Source organism: Leopardus geoffroyi, chromosome A1 (assembly GCF_018350155.1).
Source record: "Leopardus geoffroyi isolate Oge1 chromosome A1, O.geoffroyi_Oge1_pat1.0, whole genome shotgun sequence".
Lineage (NCBI taxonomy): Eukaryota > Metazoa > Chordata > Mammalia > Carnivora > Felidae > Leopardus > Leopardus geoffroyi.
The window spans coordinates 85,089,774-85,107,882 of NC_059326.1; the positions used below are offsets into that span (position 1 = coordinate 85,089,774).

General features: G+C 37.4%; 1 protein-coding gene across 1 annotated transcript; it reads right to left on the reverse strand.

Moving 5' to 3' along the window:
• Positions 1-15,244: 15,244 nt before the first annotated feature.
• LOC123575827 (olfactory receptor 2AJ1-like) lies at positions 15,245-16,213 on the reverse strand. The gene has a single exon (XM_045436639.1). The coding sequence runs from the start codon at positions 16,211-16,213 to the stop codon at positions 15,245-15,247; it is 969 nt and encodes a 322-aa protein (XP_045292595.1).
• Between the last annotated feature and the right edge of the window lie 1,896 nt (positions 16,214-18,109).

Sequence of the window (18,109 nt, forward strand, 5' to 3'; positions counted from 1 at the left end):
GCTTGAGAAAAGCATACAGGACAGCAGAGAATCCATTGCTACAGAGATCAAGAAATAGTCATGAGGAGCTAAAAAATGCTATAAATGAGGTGCAAAATAAAATGGAGGCAGACATAGCATGGATTGAAGAGGCAGAGGAGAGAACAGGTGAATTAGAAGATAAAATTATGGAAAAAGAGGAAGCTGAGAAAAAGAGAGATAAAAAAATCAAGTAGTATGAGGGGAGAATTAGTGAACTGGGATGCAATCAAACGGAACAATATCTTTATCATAGGAATTCCAAAAAAAGAAAGAGAGAGAAAGGGGCTGAAGGTGTACCTGAACAAATCATAGCTGAGAACTTCCGTGATCTGTGGAAGAAAACAGATGTTGAAATCCAAGAGGCACAGAAAACTCCCTTCAGATGTAATTGAATCAATCTTCTGCAAAACATACCATAGTAAAACTGGCAAAATACAAGGACAAAGAGAAAATTCTGAAAGCATCTAGGGATAAGCAGGCTCTAACTTACAAAGGTAGACACATAAGAGTAGTGGCAGACCTATCTACTGAAACTTGGCAGGCCAGAAAGGAATGGCAGGAAATCTTCAATGTGACAAACAGAAAAAATATGCAGCTGAGAATCCTTTATCCAGCAAGTCTGTCATTCAGAATAGAAGGAGAGATAAAGGTTCTCCCAAAGCACAAAAACTGAAGGAATTCATCACCACTAAACCAGCCCTACAAGAGATCATAGGGGGATTCTGTGAGTGAAATGTGGCAAGGGCCACAAAGTACCAGAGACATCACTACAAGCATGAAATCTACAGAAAACACAATGACTCCAAACCCAAATCTTTCAATAATAACACTGAATGTAAATAGATTTAATGCTCTAACCAAAAGACATAGGGTATCAGAATGGATAAAAAGACAAGATCCATCTATTTGCTACCTAAAAGAGACTCATTTCAAACCTTAGAACACCTTCAGATTGAAACTGAGGGGATGGAGAAGTATCTATCATGTTACTGGAAGTCAAAAGAAAGATGGAGTAGCCATACTTATATCAGGCGAACTAGACTTTAAATTAAAGACTGTAACAAGATATGAAGAAAGGCATTATAGAATAATTACAGGGACTGTCCATCAGGAAGAGCTAACAATTATAAATGTCTATGTGCCAAATACAGGAGCCCCCACACATATAAAATAATTAATCACAAACATAAGCAACCTTATTGACAAGAATGTGGTAATTGCAGGGGACTTTAATACTCCACTTACAACAATAGATAGATTATCTAGACACAGGATCAATAAAGAAACACGGACCAGAATGATACATTGGGTCAGATGGATTTGACAGATATATTTACAACACTGCATCCCAAAGCAACAGAATATACTTTCTTCTTGAGTGCACATAGAACCTTCTCCATGATAGATCACATACTGGGTCACAGAACAGCCCTTAATAAGTATAAAAGAACTTATATCATACCATTCACACTTCCAGATCACAATGCTATGAAACTTGAAATCAACCACAGGGAAAAGTCTGGAAAACCTCCCAGAGCATGGAGGTTAAAGAATACCCTAGTAAAGAATGAATGGATCAACCAGGCAATTAGAGAAGAAATTTTAAAAATATAGGGAAACAAATGAAAATGAAAATACAACAATCCAAATGCTTTGGGATGCAGTGAAGGCAGTCCCGAAAGGAAAATACTTTGCAATCCAGGCCTATCTCAAGAAGCAAGAAAAATCCCAAGTACAAAACATAACAGCACACTTAGAGGAAATAGAAGCAGAACAGCAAAGACACTGCAAACCCAACAAAAGAAGAGAAATAATAAATAGCAGAGCAGAAGTAAACAATATAGAATCCAAAATTTTTTTTTTAATTTTTTTTAACGTTTATTTATTTTTGAGACAGAGAGAGACAGAGCATGAACGGGTAGGGTCAGAGAGAGGGAGACACAGAATCCAAAACAGGCTCCAGGCTCTGAGCTGTCAGCACAAAGCCCGACGCAGGGCTCAAACTCACGGACCGCGAGATCATGACCTGAGCTGAAGTCGGCCGCTTAACCAACTGAGCCACCCAGGTGCCCCTAGAATCCAAAAATTTTTAGAGCAAATCAATGAAAGCAAGAGTTGGTTTTTTGAATACATAAACAAAAATGATAAACCTCTAGCCAGGCTTCTCAAAAAGAAAAGGGAGATGACCCAAATAGATAAAATCATGAATGAACATGGGAATATTACAACCAGTCCCTCAGAATACAAGCAATTATCAGGGATTTCTATGAAAAATTATATGCCAACAAACTGGACAACCTGGAAGAAATGGACAAATTCCTAAGCACCCACACGCTTCCAAAAATCAAACAGGATGAAATAGAAAACTTAAACAGGCCAATAACCAGTGAAGGAATTGAATCAATTATCAAAAATCTCCCAACAAATAAGAGTCCAGGACCAGAAGGCTTCCCTGGGGAATGCTACCAGACATTTAAAGCAGAGATAATACCTATCCTTCTCAAGCTGTTCCAAAAAATAGAAAGGGAAGGAAAACTCCCAGACTCATTCTATGAAGCCACCGTTACCTTGATTCCTAAACCAGAGATCCAGCAAAAAAAAAAAAGAGAACAACAGGTCAATATCGCTGATTAATATAAATGCAAAAATTCTCTACAAGATACTAGCCAATCAAATTAAACAACATAAAAAAGGAATTATTCATGATGATCATGTGGGATTCATTCCTGGGCTGCAGGGATGGTTCAACATTCAAAAATCAATCAATGTGATACATCACATTAATAAAAGAAAAGATAAGAGCCATAGGATCCTGTCTATGAATGCAGAAAAAACATTTGACAAAATTCAGCACCCTTTCTTAATAAAAACCTTCGAGAAAGTCAGGATAGAAGGAACATACTTAAACATCATAAAAGCCATTTATGAAAAGCCCACAGCTAATATCATCAATGGGGAAAAACTGCGAGCTTCCCCCCTGAGATCAGGTACACTACAGGAATGTCCACTCTCACTGCTGTTGTTTACCATAGTGTTGGAAGTGCTAGCATCAGCAAACAGAAAACAAAAGGAAATCAAAGGCATCAAAATTAGCAAAGATGAAGTCAAGCTTTCACTTTTTGCAGATCACATGACACTACACATGGAAAACCAGATAGACTCCACCAAAGTGTGCTAGAACTGATACATGAATTCAGCAGAGTCACAGGATACAAATCAATGTACAGAAATCAGTTGCATTCATATACACTAATAATGAAGCCACAGAAAGACAAATAAAGAAACTGATGCCATTCACAATGGCACCAAGAATCATAAAGTACCTAGGAATAAACCTAACCAAAGACGTAAAAGATCTGTATGCTGAAAACTATAGAAAGCTTATGAATGAAATTGAAGAAGATACAAAGAAAATGAAAAACTTTCAGTGCTCATTGATTGGAAGAATAAATATTGTTAAAATGTCAATAATACCAAAAGCTATCTACACATTCAATACAATCCAAAACAAAATTGCACCAGCCAAAGGTAGAAGAAGCAATCCTAAAATTTGTATGGAACCGTAAAAGACCCCAAATAGCCAAAGTAATATTGAAGAAGACCAAAGTGGGAGGCATCACAATTGCAGACTTTAGCCTCTACTACAAAGCTGTAATTATCAAGACAGCATGGTATTGGCACAAAAGTATGGACAACTAATCTTTGAAAAAGTAAGAAAGATATCCAATGGAAAAAAGACAATCTCTTTAACAAATGGTGCTGTGAGAAGTGGACACCAACATGCAGAAGAATGAAACTAGACCACTTTCCTACACCATTCACAAAAGCAAACTCAAAATTTATAAAGGATCTGAATGTGAGACAGGAAGATGTCAAAACCCTAGAGGGGGAAGCAGGAAAAAAATCGTCTCAAACCTCAGCAGCAGCAATGTCTTACTCAACACATCTCCAAAAGCAAGGGAATTAAAAGCAAAAATGAACTATCGGGACCTCATCAAAATAAAAAGCTTCTGCACTGCAAAGGAAACAATCAACAAAACTAAAAGCAACCAAAAGAAGGGGAAAAGATATTTGCAACTGATATATCAGACCTAGGGCCTGTTTCCAAAACCTATAAAGAAATCACCAAACTCCACACCCAAAAATGAATAATCCAGTGATGAAATGGACAGTAGTCACGAATAGACACTTCTCTAAAGAAGACATCCAGATGGCCACAGGCACATGAAAAGATGAGCAGTGTCACTCCTCATCAGGGAAATACAAATCAAAACCACACTGAGATATCACCTCATGCCAGTCAGAGTAGCTAAAATGAACAAAATGAGGAGACTATAGATGCTGGCGAGGATGTGGAGAAACGGGAACCCTCTTTCACTGGTGGTGGGAATGCAAACTGGTGCAGCCGCTCTGGAAAACAGTGTGGAGTTTCCTCAAAAAAATTAAAAATAGATCTAGCCTATGACCCAGCAATAGCACTGCTAGGAATCTACCCAAGGGATACAGGAGTGCTGATGCATAGGAGCACTTGTACCTCAATGTTTATAGCAGCACTTTCAATAACAGCCAAATTATGGAAAGAGCCTAAATGTCCAACAACTGATGGACTGATAAAGAAATTGTGGTTTGTATACACAATGGAATACTACTTGGCAATGAGAAAGAATTAAATATGGCCTTTTGTAGAAATGTGGATGGAACTAGAAAGTGTTATGCTAAGTGAAATACATCACAGAGAGAAAGACAGATACCGTATGTTTTCACTCTTATGTGGATCTTGAGAAACTTAACAGAAGACCATGGGGGATGGGATGGGGAAAAAAGTTACAGAGGGAGGCAGCAAAACCATAAGAGACTTTTTAAAACTGAGAATAAATTGAGGTTGATGGGGGGGGGGTTGGAGGGAGGGAAAAGTGAGTGATGGGCATTGAGGAGGGCACCTGTTGGGATGAGCACTGAGTGTTGTATGGAAACCAATCTGACAATAAATTTCATATTTAAATAAATAAATAAATAAATAAATAAATAAATAAGAAGGTGTGTTTTATTCTGCTTATTGAGTGAATCTTGGGTACCTGTGTGGCTCAGTCAAATTCTTAACTTCGGCTCAGGTCATGATCTTGGAGTTGTGACTTTGAGCCCCACATCAGGCTCTGTGCTAACAGCTCAGAGTCTGGTGCTTGCTTTGGATTCTCTCTCTCTCTTTACTCTCTCTCTCTCTCAAAAGTAAATATTAAAAAGAGAATCTTTATAGAAGAGATAAAATAAAGAATATAAAAGTTTTAAAATGTTTAAAAATATGAAAAAACAATTAAAATAATAAAGTAAAAGAAAATATAGTACAACTAAAAAATTTTTGCTCTTTCTGAATCCATGGAAGAAAATCAAAAGAAAGAAAAAGAAAACAACATAATCAAAAACAGAAGCAAAGAAAATGAAGAAAAAACCAACAAGCAAATAAAATGAAAGCCCAAGGAAACTAGATCAATTTTCCCTTAGAACTGAAACTTTTCAACACCCTATGGTCTGTAAATCATTCCACCCAAAGAGGTTGGTAGGTATTTGTGCTGGTCTTTTGGGGAATGTTCCTGGAAAGCTCAGGTTGGTGGAGCTTAGTATAACCACTCTGTTCTCCACATGGTGGTGCTGCTTAGCTCATTGGGATCAATCAGTATTGGTGCATTACAGGCAAAATTGATTTCCCCTCCTCTCTAGTCCCCTGTACAAGAATTTTGCACCCCCATAGACACTGATCAATCACTCTTTGATTCAGGCGTCCATCTGCTCCCACATTTCCCTTGTTTGTTTGTCCAAGCTGTCTGTCCGCCAGGTAGCACCTCTTCCCAGAGTTTTGTCTCAGGTGCAGCTGTGCCTAAAAATCGCACATTTAAGAGACTCCCCACAGCTTGGACCCACGCTGATCTTCTGGGAAGAAGGTCTTGCTGATCAATGACTGGGTACTGATTTGTCCCAGATGTTCACATGTTTGTACAATATAAAAGGCTCAGAGTTGATGATACATAACAACACACAGAATGTACCTAGATTTACTGCACTCAGCTGGCATCTTTTTTCCAATATCCATAAATGTAACAGCTCTCCGAGGTTCACCAGCGCTTTTGCCCACAGAGTAACCATATCGCCTCTTCCAAATGCATTCCAAACAGGGGAACCACTTCTTCTGTGGCACATAGGCCTTTCAGTCTTTGCTTCCTTCTCCTGGGGATTCACCCTGTTTCCTCGCCAGAGTGCCTCCAGAGACTGAGCTCAAAATTTCAGACTCTGTGCTCCACTTTTTACAGAAACCTAGCAGTATTGAAACCCTCTCCTTTTTCCTCATCAATGGTTTTGAGGAACAGATTTCTCGTCCAGTCTCCTGAGAGAGTTTTCAGTCTTTCTCTCTCTTTTTCTCTCCAGCTCCTTTAGGGGGAGTGCTTTTCTTGCATGACCATGATGAGTGCACTCTCTCACCTTTCCTCTTTCTGTCTCTGTCCTATCTCCATGAAAATGGCTCTCTACCCTCTGTCCACTTTGGTTTTTCTCTCCCCCAATTCACCTGTATGCACCAGGCACTGGGCAAGGTCTTTATCTCAAATTATGCACATTGTTGCATTAATCCTCAGATCAACTTCTTAAGAGTTCAAAATGGTTTCATACTGATCTAGCTGTGTTTTAGAGATGAGACAAGCTCAGGGTGCCCATTACTCTGCCATCTTAAATCCCTTCCTGAAAATACAGAGGTAAAAGAGCTAAAATCTAGTTAGGGCAAATTAAAAATGTTATAACCAAGATGCAAGCTCGAATGGATGCCATGACAAGCAAGATGGAAGCAGAACAAGGAATCAGTGATATAGAGGGAAAAGATTATGGAAAACAGTAAAGCTAAATAAAAGAGGTAAACAAAGGCAAGAGATCATGATACAAGATTTAAAGACCTCCACAACTTATTAAGAGGAATAACATTTGTATCACAGGAGTTCCAGAAGATGAAGAGAGAGGAAAATGGGCAGAAGGTTTATTCAAACAAATTGTAGCTGAAAACTTCTCTAATATGGGAAAGACACAGACATCGAAATCCAAGAATCCAAGAAAACTCTCATAAATTCAACAGAAACAAACAATCATCACAGGATATCATAGTCAAAATTACAAAATACACAGACAAGGAAAGAATCATGAAAGCAGCAAGGGGAAAACAAAGTCATGAACCTACAAGGGAAGACAAATAAGTTATCAGTTTCTCTGTCCACAGAAACTTGGTAGGTCAGAAGGAAGTGGCATGATATATTCATAGTGCTAATGGAGAAAAATATGCAACCAAGAGTACTTTACTCAGTACTGCTGCCATTCATAATAGAAGGAGAGATAAAGAGTTTCCCCAAAAAAACTAAAGTTGTGGGGAATAAGCTTAGGAATTTCCTGAGCTTGCACCAATGAGTTAACAAGGCTTAGGATGAAAGCATCCAAGATTAGGTAAAGAAAGTGGAAGCACCCTGAGTATAGAATGAAGGCATAGAGGAATAGGAGGCCACAGGACAAAAACATCTAAGATTAGGTAAATATGGCAACACTATCCCAATTTAAGAAAAAAGGCATAGAGGAATAGTAAGGCACAGGATGAAAGCATCCAAGATTAGATAATCAGGGTGGAAGCGCCCCAACATAGCACAATAGCAGAAAGCTGCTTTCACAGGAGGGATGGACCAGAATAGGTACATAAGTAAACAGGGCTATAGACCACAGTAGGGGTGAAGTTGCCAGGAGTGGAGCTAATTATCAAAAGAAAGGTGCCTTGTTGACCCTGAGATATCATTCTCTATTTGTCTTATCCCCTAGGCAAGCTAAGATAAACAGACACGGTGCCTTGTGCCTGCTGTAAATAACCATCTGCACAGTGACAGGATTTTGTTTTGTATTGATCCAAACCCCTAACACCGCAAACCTTTGAAACTCCCTTTCTCTCACGCACATGAACTAAAGTTCACATTTCATTATCTCTTTGTGCACATTCATTATGCTTGCAAACCTTCTGGTGTTAATAAAAACGGATCAAGGACCCTTAGTCAGGGCTCTTGTCTCCTCCTGGACATTAGCCTTTCTTCCATTTTAATTCTGTGTCCGCTCTCTTGCTGGACAAGAGAGAACCCCAGACTCACAGTCTACAACACTAAAGGAATTTGTGACCACTAAACTAGCCCTGCTAGAAATTTTATGGGTGACTATTTGAGTGGAGAAAAGATAAAACAAAACAATTTCTTTCGTAGCTTTCTATAGTTTTCAGTGTATAGACTTTTCCCCTCTTTGGTTAGGTTTATTCCTAGGTATCTTATGGTTTTTGGTGCAATTTTAAATGGGACTGATTCCTTTATTTCTCTTTCTACTGTTTCATTATGAGTATAGAGAAATGCAACTGATCTTTATGTTGACATTGCTGAATTCAGGTATAAGTTCTACCTTTTTTTTGGTGGAGTTTTTCAGGTTTTTCACCTAGAGTATCCTGTCATCTGCAAAGAATGAATGTCTGACTTCCTCCTTAGTGATTTGGATGCCTCCTATTTACGTTTGTCATCTGATTGCTGAGGCTAGGACTTCCAGGACTATGTCGAACAAGAGTGGTGAGAGTGGACATCCCTGTCGTGTTCCTGACCTTACAGGGAAAGCTCTCCATTTTTCCCCACTGAGGATGATATTAACTATAGGTCTTTCATATGTGGCTTTTACTATCTTGAGGTATGATCCTTCTATACCTACTTTCTTGAGGGTTTTTATCAAGAATAGATGCTGTATTTTGTCATATGCTTTTTTTCATCTATCGAAAAGATCATAAGGTTCTTATACTTTCATTCATTAATGTGATGTATCATGTTGATTGATTTTGGATATTGAACCATCACTGTATCCTAGGAATAAATACCACTTAGTGATGCTGAATAATTATTTTAATGTATTGTTGGATCCAGTTTTCTAGTATCTTGCTTAAAATTTTTGAATCCAGATTCATCAGGGAGATTGGTCTGTAACTCTCCTTTCTAGTGGGGTCTTTGGACTAAACTTTGTGATTTTTAAACCGGTCATATTTGTTATTAGTGGCTCCCAGTGGAGGAGGTTTTACCAAGACTTATACCAAACTACTGTTTGGTTGTCCCAGACACATGGAAAATAACAATATGTCTATTTAGGCTCCCAGGGGACTACTAATTACCTGGCTCTTCAGCTCCCCAACACAGTTGATTTACAATTCTGACATTCAGAAAGCCCTGGGAGGTGAGAACATTAGATACATTGTATAGACCCCTCCCCAGGGAGAAACTGGGAGTTTTGTTGTTGTTGTTGTTGTTTGTTTGTTTTCTTTTTGTTGTTGTTGTTGTTGTTATGTTGTTGTTGTTGTTGTTATTTGCCTACCAAATCTGAGCTGAGCCAGAAAGAATAGCCTCCAGAAATGGTTGTTCCCTCAAATAAAACTGCGTTTGTTATATGTAGTCCTGGAGGACTTGTGAAATCCAAGTCATGTCAGCTCCCAGACCTACATGATTTGAGGGTTTTTCCTTGTTTGGCAGCAACAAAATTTGGGATGCTAGATGTCCAGATGAGCTCCTTCCAGATAGAAGCTAGAGAATAGGTTTTATTGCTGAGGTGACCGAGAGAGGAAATTCAGGGGAATTGTCCAGTGTTTTTTTGTTATTGTTGTTTCGTTTTGTTTTGTTTTTGTTTTGTTTTGTGTGTGTGTGTGTGTGTGTGTGTGTGTGTGTGTGTGTGTGTTGGGGGGAGAACTCCCAGGAGGATAACTATGAGACCTTAGCTGTTCTAGAAGCTCTACCTTCAGACAGTACCTGGGAAAGCATACAAAGACTTTCTAGAGATGAACTGTGAGATGGGCATTTTTGCCAGCTCCGTCTCCACTTACCTGTAGTTATATCCAGGGGGAGTACTTTCATGCTCATTTAACAACTGTTTATTTGTTTGCTACTGTTTGGTGAGACTTGAGATTGCAAGTCCCATGAATATTAGAGCTAAGCTATTTCCATCCCTACATGGCAGTTTCAAAAATTGGAGCGCTAAATGTGTGCTCCAGACCAATCTCTCCTTAGGAAGATTTTTTTTTTTAATTTTTTTAATGTTTATTTATTTTTGACAGAGAGAGAGAGGGAAAGCATGAGTGGGGGAGGGGCAGAGAAAGAGGGAGGCACAGAATCTGAAGCAGGCTGCAGGCTGTCAAAACAGAGCCCGACACAGGGTTCAAAGTCATGGGCCATGAGATCATGACCTGAGCCAAGGTCAGAAGCTCAACTGACTGAGCCACCCAGCACCGCAAAGAAGAATCTTCATGTTGAAAGTTCCCTCCTGATTATAAGGCAATGTTCCTTGGGTGAGGTTAATGGGATAATTGTGTCTCAACCTTTAATAGCTGTTTTGATTTGGATATTTCCCCCTGATGTATAAGAGTCAATCAACGAGTTATTGGACACCTCTCAAAGGAAATTGATCAATGCATAGATGTATATTCAGTGTGTTCATGGGGGGAGGGAAATTAAGAAGTCATCTTGGTGACATCATTCTTCAGTTCTTTTGAATACATAACCAGAAGTGGGACTGTTGGATCATCTAGCATATATATATATATATATATATATATATATATAGACAGAGAGAGAGAGAGAGAGGAATCACAATACTATTTTCCTCAGCAGTTGCACCTTTTTACAATTGCACCAGAGTGCACAAAATTTGAAATTGCTCCACATCCTCACCAACACTTGTTATTTTCAAGTTTTTGTTTTTAATAGTAAAATTTAAAATATTGTGAAGTGATGAATCACTCTGGCTTTGATTTTCATTTCTCTAATGATAAGCTGAGCATCTTTTCATAGTCCCATTAGTCATTGGTGTATCATATTTGGATAATGGCCTATTCAAGCTTTGTATTCATTTTAATTGGGTTATTTTACATTGTTATAAGTTACTTATATATTTGGATTTTAACATTTTATCAGATATATGATTTGCAAATACTTTCTCCCATTATGTAGGTTGTCTTCTCACTCAGTCCATTGTATCTTTGGAGGCACAAAAAGGTGTAAGTTTATATAGCCCCATTTATCTATTTTCCTTATGTTACTTATACTTTTGGTGTTACATTCTCATGTTGTTGTCAAATGCAATGTCACGAAGACTTCCCTGTGTTTTCTTCTAGGATTTTTAACATTTTTGGCCTTTCAGTTAAGTCTTTCAATTAAGTCTTAAGTCTTGCCTATGTGTCTGTTATTTCAATAGTACTTTTTTTTTATTTATGTCTGTGACTTTGTAATACATCTTGAGTCATTTAAATTTGTTCTTTTCAAAGATTGATTTGACCATTCAATGTCCCTTAGAATTCTATGTGAATTCTAAGATACATCTTTCAATGTCTTAAAAATGCTTTTGAGATTCTGAGGATTGCATTGAATCTGTAGATCACTTTGGATAGTATTGATCGGGACTGCATTGAATCTATAGGTCATTCTGGGTGGTCTTGATATCTTAACAACATTAAGTCTACACAGGATATTGTTGTTTTCATTTATGTGTGTCTTTAATTTCTTTGAGTAATTGTTTCTAATTTTTAATAAATTTGTAGTTTTCACTTGCTTGGATAGGTTTTTTCTTAAGTATTTTATATTTTTTGTGGCCATTGTAAATATAATTGCTTTCTTAATGTCCTTTCTATGTCTCTTATTGTTAGTGAACTGATTTTGTATAATGAAAATCTGATGAATTTAAATTATTTTTTTGTAAAACTTAAAAAAAATAGTGTTTAGACTCTTAGAGCTACCAGTTCTAACAAATTATCAGTTTGTTCTCTATAATTAACTATGGGGTAATGGATGTGAGATGGATTAAGTATGTGATAGGCATTAAGGACAGCATTTGTGATGAACACCAGGTCTTGTATGGAAGTGTTGAATCACTTTATTAGACACCTGAAACTAATATTACATTGTATGTTAACTGGAATTTAAATAAAACTTTAAAAGTACATAGGTTTGCTTGTTTACATATAAGCTCATGTCATCTACAGAGATAATTTTACATGTTTTGTTTTTTTTCCAGTTTGGACGTAGTTTGTTTATTTTTCTTGACTAATAGCTCTGTCTAAAATTTCCAATACTATGTTGAAGGTGAATAGTTGAGAGTGAGCATCACTGTCTTGTTCATAATCTTAGAGAAAAAAACTTAGTCTTTCACCATTGAGTATGATGTTTCATGCTTGGATTTTTATGTAAGGCCTTTATTACATTGAGGTCATTTCCTTCTATTCCTAGTTTATTGAGCGGTTTTATCATGAAAGTGTAAAATTCTGTCAATTTTTTTTTTTTTTTGGTATATTCACTGAGGTAGGTATTCATGTAATCCCTCCCTCTTTATTCTGTGGTGTTTCACATTGATTGATATTTATATGTTGAACCATCCTTATGTTCAGGAATAACTCTCACTTGATCATGATGTGTAATCTTTTTTTTAAATGTTTTTATTTATTTTTGACAGAAAGAGATACAGAGCATGAGTGGGGGAGGGGCAGAAAGAGAGGGAGAATCTGAAGCAAGCTCCAGGCTCTGAGATGTCAGCACAGAGCCCAACACAGGGCTCAAACTCACGGACTGTGAGATCATGACCTGAGCTGAAGTCGGACGCTTAACCGTCTCAGCCATCCAGGCGCCCCACGATGTGTAATCTTCTTAATGTGCTATTGTATTTAGTTTGCTAGAATTTGTGGATATAACATAGATCATATTTTCCATTTTTTTTTCTTTCCAGAATTCTCATATCTGGCTAGACACTTTATTTTGATTTTGCTTCTGTATCTGTTCATTATTTTTTCCTACTTCTTTGTTCTTTCTAGGACCTTGGGGCAGAATTCCTTCAGGTCAAAAATTTAGTTTTTACCTGCATTTATACTACTGCTAATTTTACTATATTGTGTTTTCACTTAAACTAGTATCTTTGTCATAATATGTTCACTTGATTCATTTTAATTTTTGTTACTAATTCATAATGCTGGTATTTTGCCTATATTATATCTTTGGGAAATCTTAACACTTGTGCTTCTGATGGAGTATTTATTCCAGTTTTCTGTCTGTCTTTATAGGTGGTTGCAATTATTTTGGCCTTAGAGCTCCTACCCTCGGGAACTCCTGCCACTCTAGTAGTTGCCAATGAAGTAGGATGTAATTCCACGTCACTCTAGAATATACTAGAAGACTTAGCTGACTGTGCCTGTTTGCTGCCATGTGCAAAAATATTAGGAATAACAAGTGAGGGCAACAAAGTTAACTGTGCTTCTTAAAATACAAAGAAAGCATTCTCCTTAAGCATAGAAAATTCTTAAAACCAAAACAATTAACTGCCCCTCAAAAAAATACTCCACAAATTTATGAAAATATATCTGTATTATAAACTAGAGTAACAAAACTTTGGTTCAGGTGATACCCATTAGAAAGTGAGGAAAATGGTTGCTATGTACTACACTGACTAAAGAAAACCATAACTGCCCTGTTCTTCACTGACCTCACTAAAAGTGTGCATATATTTAATATCACAAATTTTCCATACAGGGATTATAGGAGGGAGCCAGAGGCTGATAGTGTTTAATTTTTTAAATTCTTTTTAATAATTACAACATTTATTTATTTATTTATTTAATGTATGTATGTATGTATTTAAAGAGCATAGGGACTAGGGGTGGGGAGGGGGAAGAAGGAGAGAGAGGGAGAGAAAAAGAGAAAGAGAGAGAGAAAGAGAGAGAAAGAGAGAAAATCTTAAGCAGTTTCCACACTCAGCATGGAGGCCCAATGCAGTGCTAAATTCCACAACCCCAGGATGATGGCCTGAGCTGAAATCAACAGTTGGACACTCAACCAACCAAGAGTTATAGCACCCAGGTGCCCCAATAATTGCAACTTTAAAAAATTTGGGTTTTATTGTTTTTATTATTAAAGTAGCAAAGTCACATTTTTCTTGAATAAAATTTTAAATTGATTTTATATGCTAGAAGAAAGATTTGTCTTGTTTTGTTTTGTTCTTTGTTCTCATCTTTGACCAAAGGCTGCTTTTAACACTCAGCTACTTCTCATCCAACTTGAAATAAATATGGCACATCTTTGTCACCTATAAAATAAAGCCTTAATTACCATGCATAGGAGAAAGCTCTTAGAAAAAGCTTAGTTCACTGGCTTTCGTACTCAGTGTTAAATGAGTTTTCTGGCTTTCAGATGTATGGATGTGTGTAATATAAAACTTTGGGGCCCCTGGATGGCTCAGCTGGTTAATCCTCCAACTTCAGCTCAGGTCACGATCTTGCGGTTTGTAAGTTTGAGCCCCACATCAGGCTTTGTGCTAATAGCTCAGAGCCTGGAGCCTGCATCAGATTCCATGACTCCCTCTCTCCCTGACCATCTTCTGCTCATGCTCTGTCTCTCAAAAAATAAATAAACATTAAAAACTTTAAAAGCAAAACAAAAGACTTTCTTGTTGCCTCCACTGTTCTAACCAATTTACATACATTAATTCTACCCCTCTCATAAATGTTACAAAGTAAGTAATATCATTTTATTCCAATTTCTCAAATTGTCAGGTTCTGCCCTCTTGTTTTGTGCTGTTTGCATTGTAAAATGGGTACAAAGTCAGAATACAACGAAAACTGAAAATTTGTTGAGACCAAGATAAAGGAGGCATGTTTATATTTTGTTCCTCATGAAACAAAATGCTGACTACTGGGTTGCAGGTGTATGAGCCTTTGCCAATCTGATATTTGCTTTGGTAATTCAAGGAAGATTAAATTATTTTAATTCCATAACAGTTGAGTACTGCTGTTAGAAATTATGCTTCCTCATCCAACCCTGAATTTGTGAATTCTGTCACTGTTCCTAGGAGCATCGCACACCTTCTTATTCAGAGGTATGTTTAATGAAATGAGTACTTTCATTACTTGGGCATATATGAGAAAGAATGATGCTCTGTGTTATTTAGAAAAGCAGTGTAGTTTCAGGATTTCCTGTTGGAAGAACTGAATCTTTGGGTGGTGTTGTGAGGACATCAATAAGTTATTTTAAGTTTTGTTTTTATTTTCACACAATAAGGGTGTTGGAACAAATGACCTCTCATATATCCATGATTCCCATGCTGAATTTGTCAAGTCCTAAAGGATCTTAAAGACAATTCAGAGAAATATGCTAACATATGGTTATAATTAGGTGTAGCAAGCTCGGTGGTTTTTCACCTTTTTCAGGAAGCATCTACTAATGACTATACTCTTCATAGCTGCTATTACATCCTTGTTTCTCAGGCTATAGATGAGAGGGTTAAGCATAGGGGTAAGAATGGCATTAAACATAAAGAGGGACTGGTTTATTTTGGGGGTCTTAAAGGATCCTGGCCTCATGTAGACTAATACAGCAGGACCAAAGTAAAGGCTGACCACACAGAGATGGGAGAAGCATGTGGCCAAGGCCTTGTTCTTGCCTTCAGGGGAATTCATGTGGACAACAGCAAGGAATATACGGATATAGGAAGCCAGGATAAGACTCAGAGGGATGAGGACCACCAGAAAGCTTGAGACCACCACTGAATTTACATAGGCTGAAATGTCCTCACAAGTGAGCTTCAGGAGTGCCATGACCTCACACAAGAAGTGTGGGATCTCTCGAGGATGACAGATGGGTAAGTGCATGACATAGGCTGTATGAACCAGTGAAGTTATTGCCCCTCCGACCCAGGACCCAATGACCATCTGTTTACAAATGGTATGGCTCATCATGACTGAATAACGCAGTGGATTGCAGATGGCAATGTAGCGGTCATAGGACATGAGGGTAAGCAGAAGACACTCAGAAATTCCCAAGGTTAAGCTGAATAAGATCTGGGATCCACAACCAATCTGTGATATGGTTCTCTTCCCTGAGAAGAAATTTGTGGCCATTTTGGGGACAGTAGTTGAGATCAGAGCCACATCAATAAGGGAAAGCTGACTGAGCAGGAAGTACATAGGACAGTGGAGTCGAGAATCCAGCCAGATGAGGAGAATGAGAACAGCATTGCCTATCACAGCCATAAGATAGACCAGAAGAATGAGGAAGATAAGGATCACAAGGTGGCTGAACTCAGGCCAGAGCCCCAAAAGAATAAAATCTGTGGTGACAGTCTTATTGTTTTTCTCCATGGCCGAACATCATGGCTCAGAACACAATGGTAAGAACACTGTTCCATTTGATGTGTTATTGCACATCTGGTCTACTTTTCTTACTCCCAGGTCTCCTCTGAATATGTTCATGCTGAATTCTTTCCTTGTTGTGATCTCTTTAGTATTATTAACTTCTCAATATATAAAGTTTTCATTAACTACCACTCATGAATTATTTAATAAACAATGATTTATACACTGTATCTGCTATTACAAATGGTAATCACTAATAGTAACCAAATAAGAATACAAGTACACTTAATGTTATATCAACTAAAGGCAAATCAATTTGATGAAAATTTATCTTGTACATTTCTTAAAGTATTTAATAATTCACCATCTTGAGGTACTGTGCAGATATAACTTCAACAGAAGATCTATGATCATTTTAGATTTAGAAAAGTCAACATTTTCACTCGGTCATGGGAAACTTCATAGAAAACGAAGAAGATTCTCGTAAAAAATGGGAAGAAGAGACCTTGATAGCCTGAGGACAGAAAAACATTTTCAGAACTGAGTGTTGTCTGTGTTTAAATTTTCTCTCCCACATATGGAATTTTCACTTTTGCCCAAGTCCTCCTTGATATAATCCTAATTCAAGCATTTCTTAGATCAAGTAAACTAGAACAGAACATTTAATCATGAAACCAGTATTTAAGAGGAGAACTCACAAATATAGTTTTTGGTAGTTTCACAGAAGATTTCCTACTCTGCAGGAAGTTTGAATCTGTCATCAAGGTAACTTAAGGGACTAGATTATTATGTAAAAAAGGAGGACACAAGATTATGATGAAGGAGATTGTCAAGGACCATCTTATAAGAAGTGATTTACTTTATTATTTTGTTATTTAAAAATGTTTATATATTTTAAGAGAAAGTGCATCCATGGGGAAGGGGCAGGGAGAAAGACAGAGAAAGAGAGAGAATCCCAAGCAGGCTACACACAGTGAGGGCAGAGTCCAATACAGGACTCAACCTCACAAAACATGAGATCATGACCTGAGCCAAAATCAAGAGTTTGAATCTTAACTGACTGAGCCAGCCAGGTACCCCAAGAAAGTGATTCATTTTAAAAAGTAGTATATCTTATTTAGAAAAGGTTTGACTGGACTTATAAACTGTATATGCAGAGGTAGTATTGTAGATCAGTAGAAAGCACAGCCTCTAGAGGATCAGTACCAGAATTTGAAGCAGCCTTTACCAAATCACCATATTTACCTGCCTAATGGCGTTGGTCTAATTGAATCATCTTTCTGTGTGATATGCAAATTAAAATAATTAATAATCATAGAGGCTCTAGAACATTATCTGGTCAATAGTGTTAAATGTCTTTATTAAGTATAATTTAAGTCTAATTTGCATAAATGGCAAAATATGCCCTAAGGTCCCTAGCAGTCACAAGTATGTACATATGTGCATAGTCAATCAATGATTCCACTATTTCTTGCAGTTTCACCTGTAACTGTAGGTACAATTAAAAATAATGTTGAGAAGTTAAGAAGGCAGAGGAGTAGAGGGATCCCTAAGCTGTCTCATCCATGGAATACAGCTAGATAGTTATCAAAACATTCTGGAGATGAAAGAAATCAATTGGAGAATCTGAAAGTCTACAATCAACTGGAAGATTGTTTTGACAAAAGGACGGAAATGGAGTTGGAGAGGGAGATGGGGATGGAGATTGGAGATGGAGATGGAGAAATTTAATCTAAAAGAAAAAAAATAAAAAATAGAAAGTAGATGTCATGGTCAGGGATTTAATCAATATAGATATAAGTAACAAAATTGAACTAGAATTTAAAACAAAGGTGATAAGGATACTATCAGGATACTGTGGTTTCTTCTAGGTGCTTGAGAGGGTCATATTAAAAATGTAGA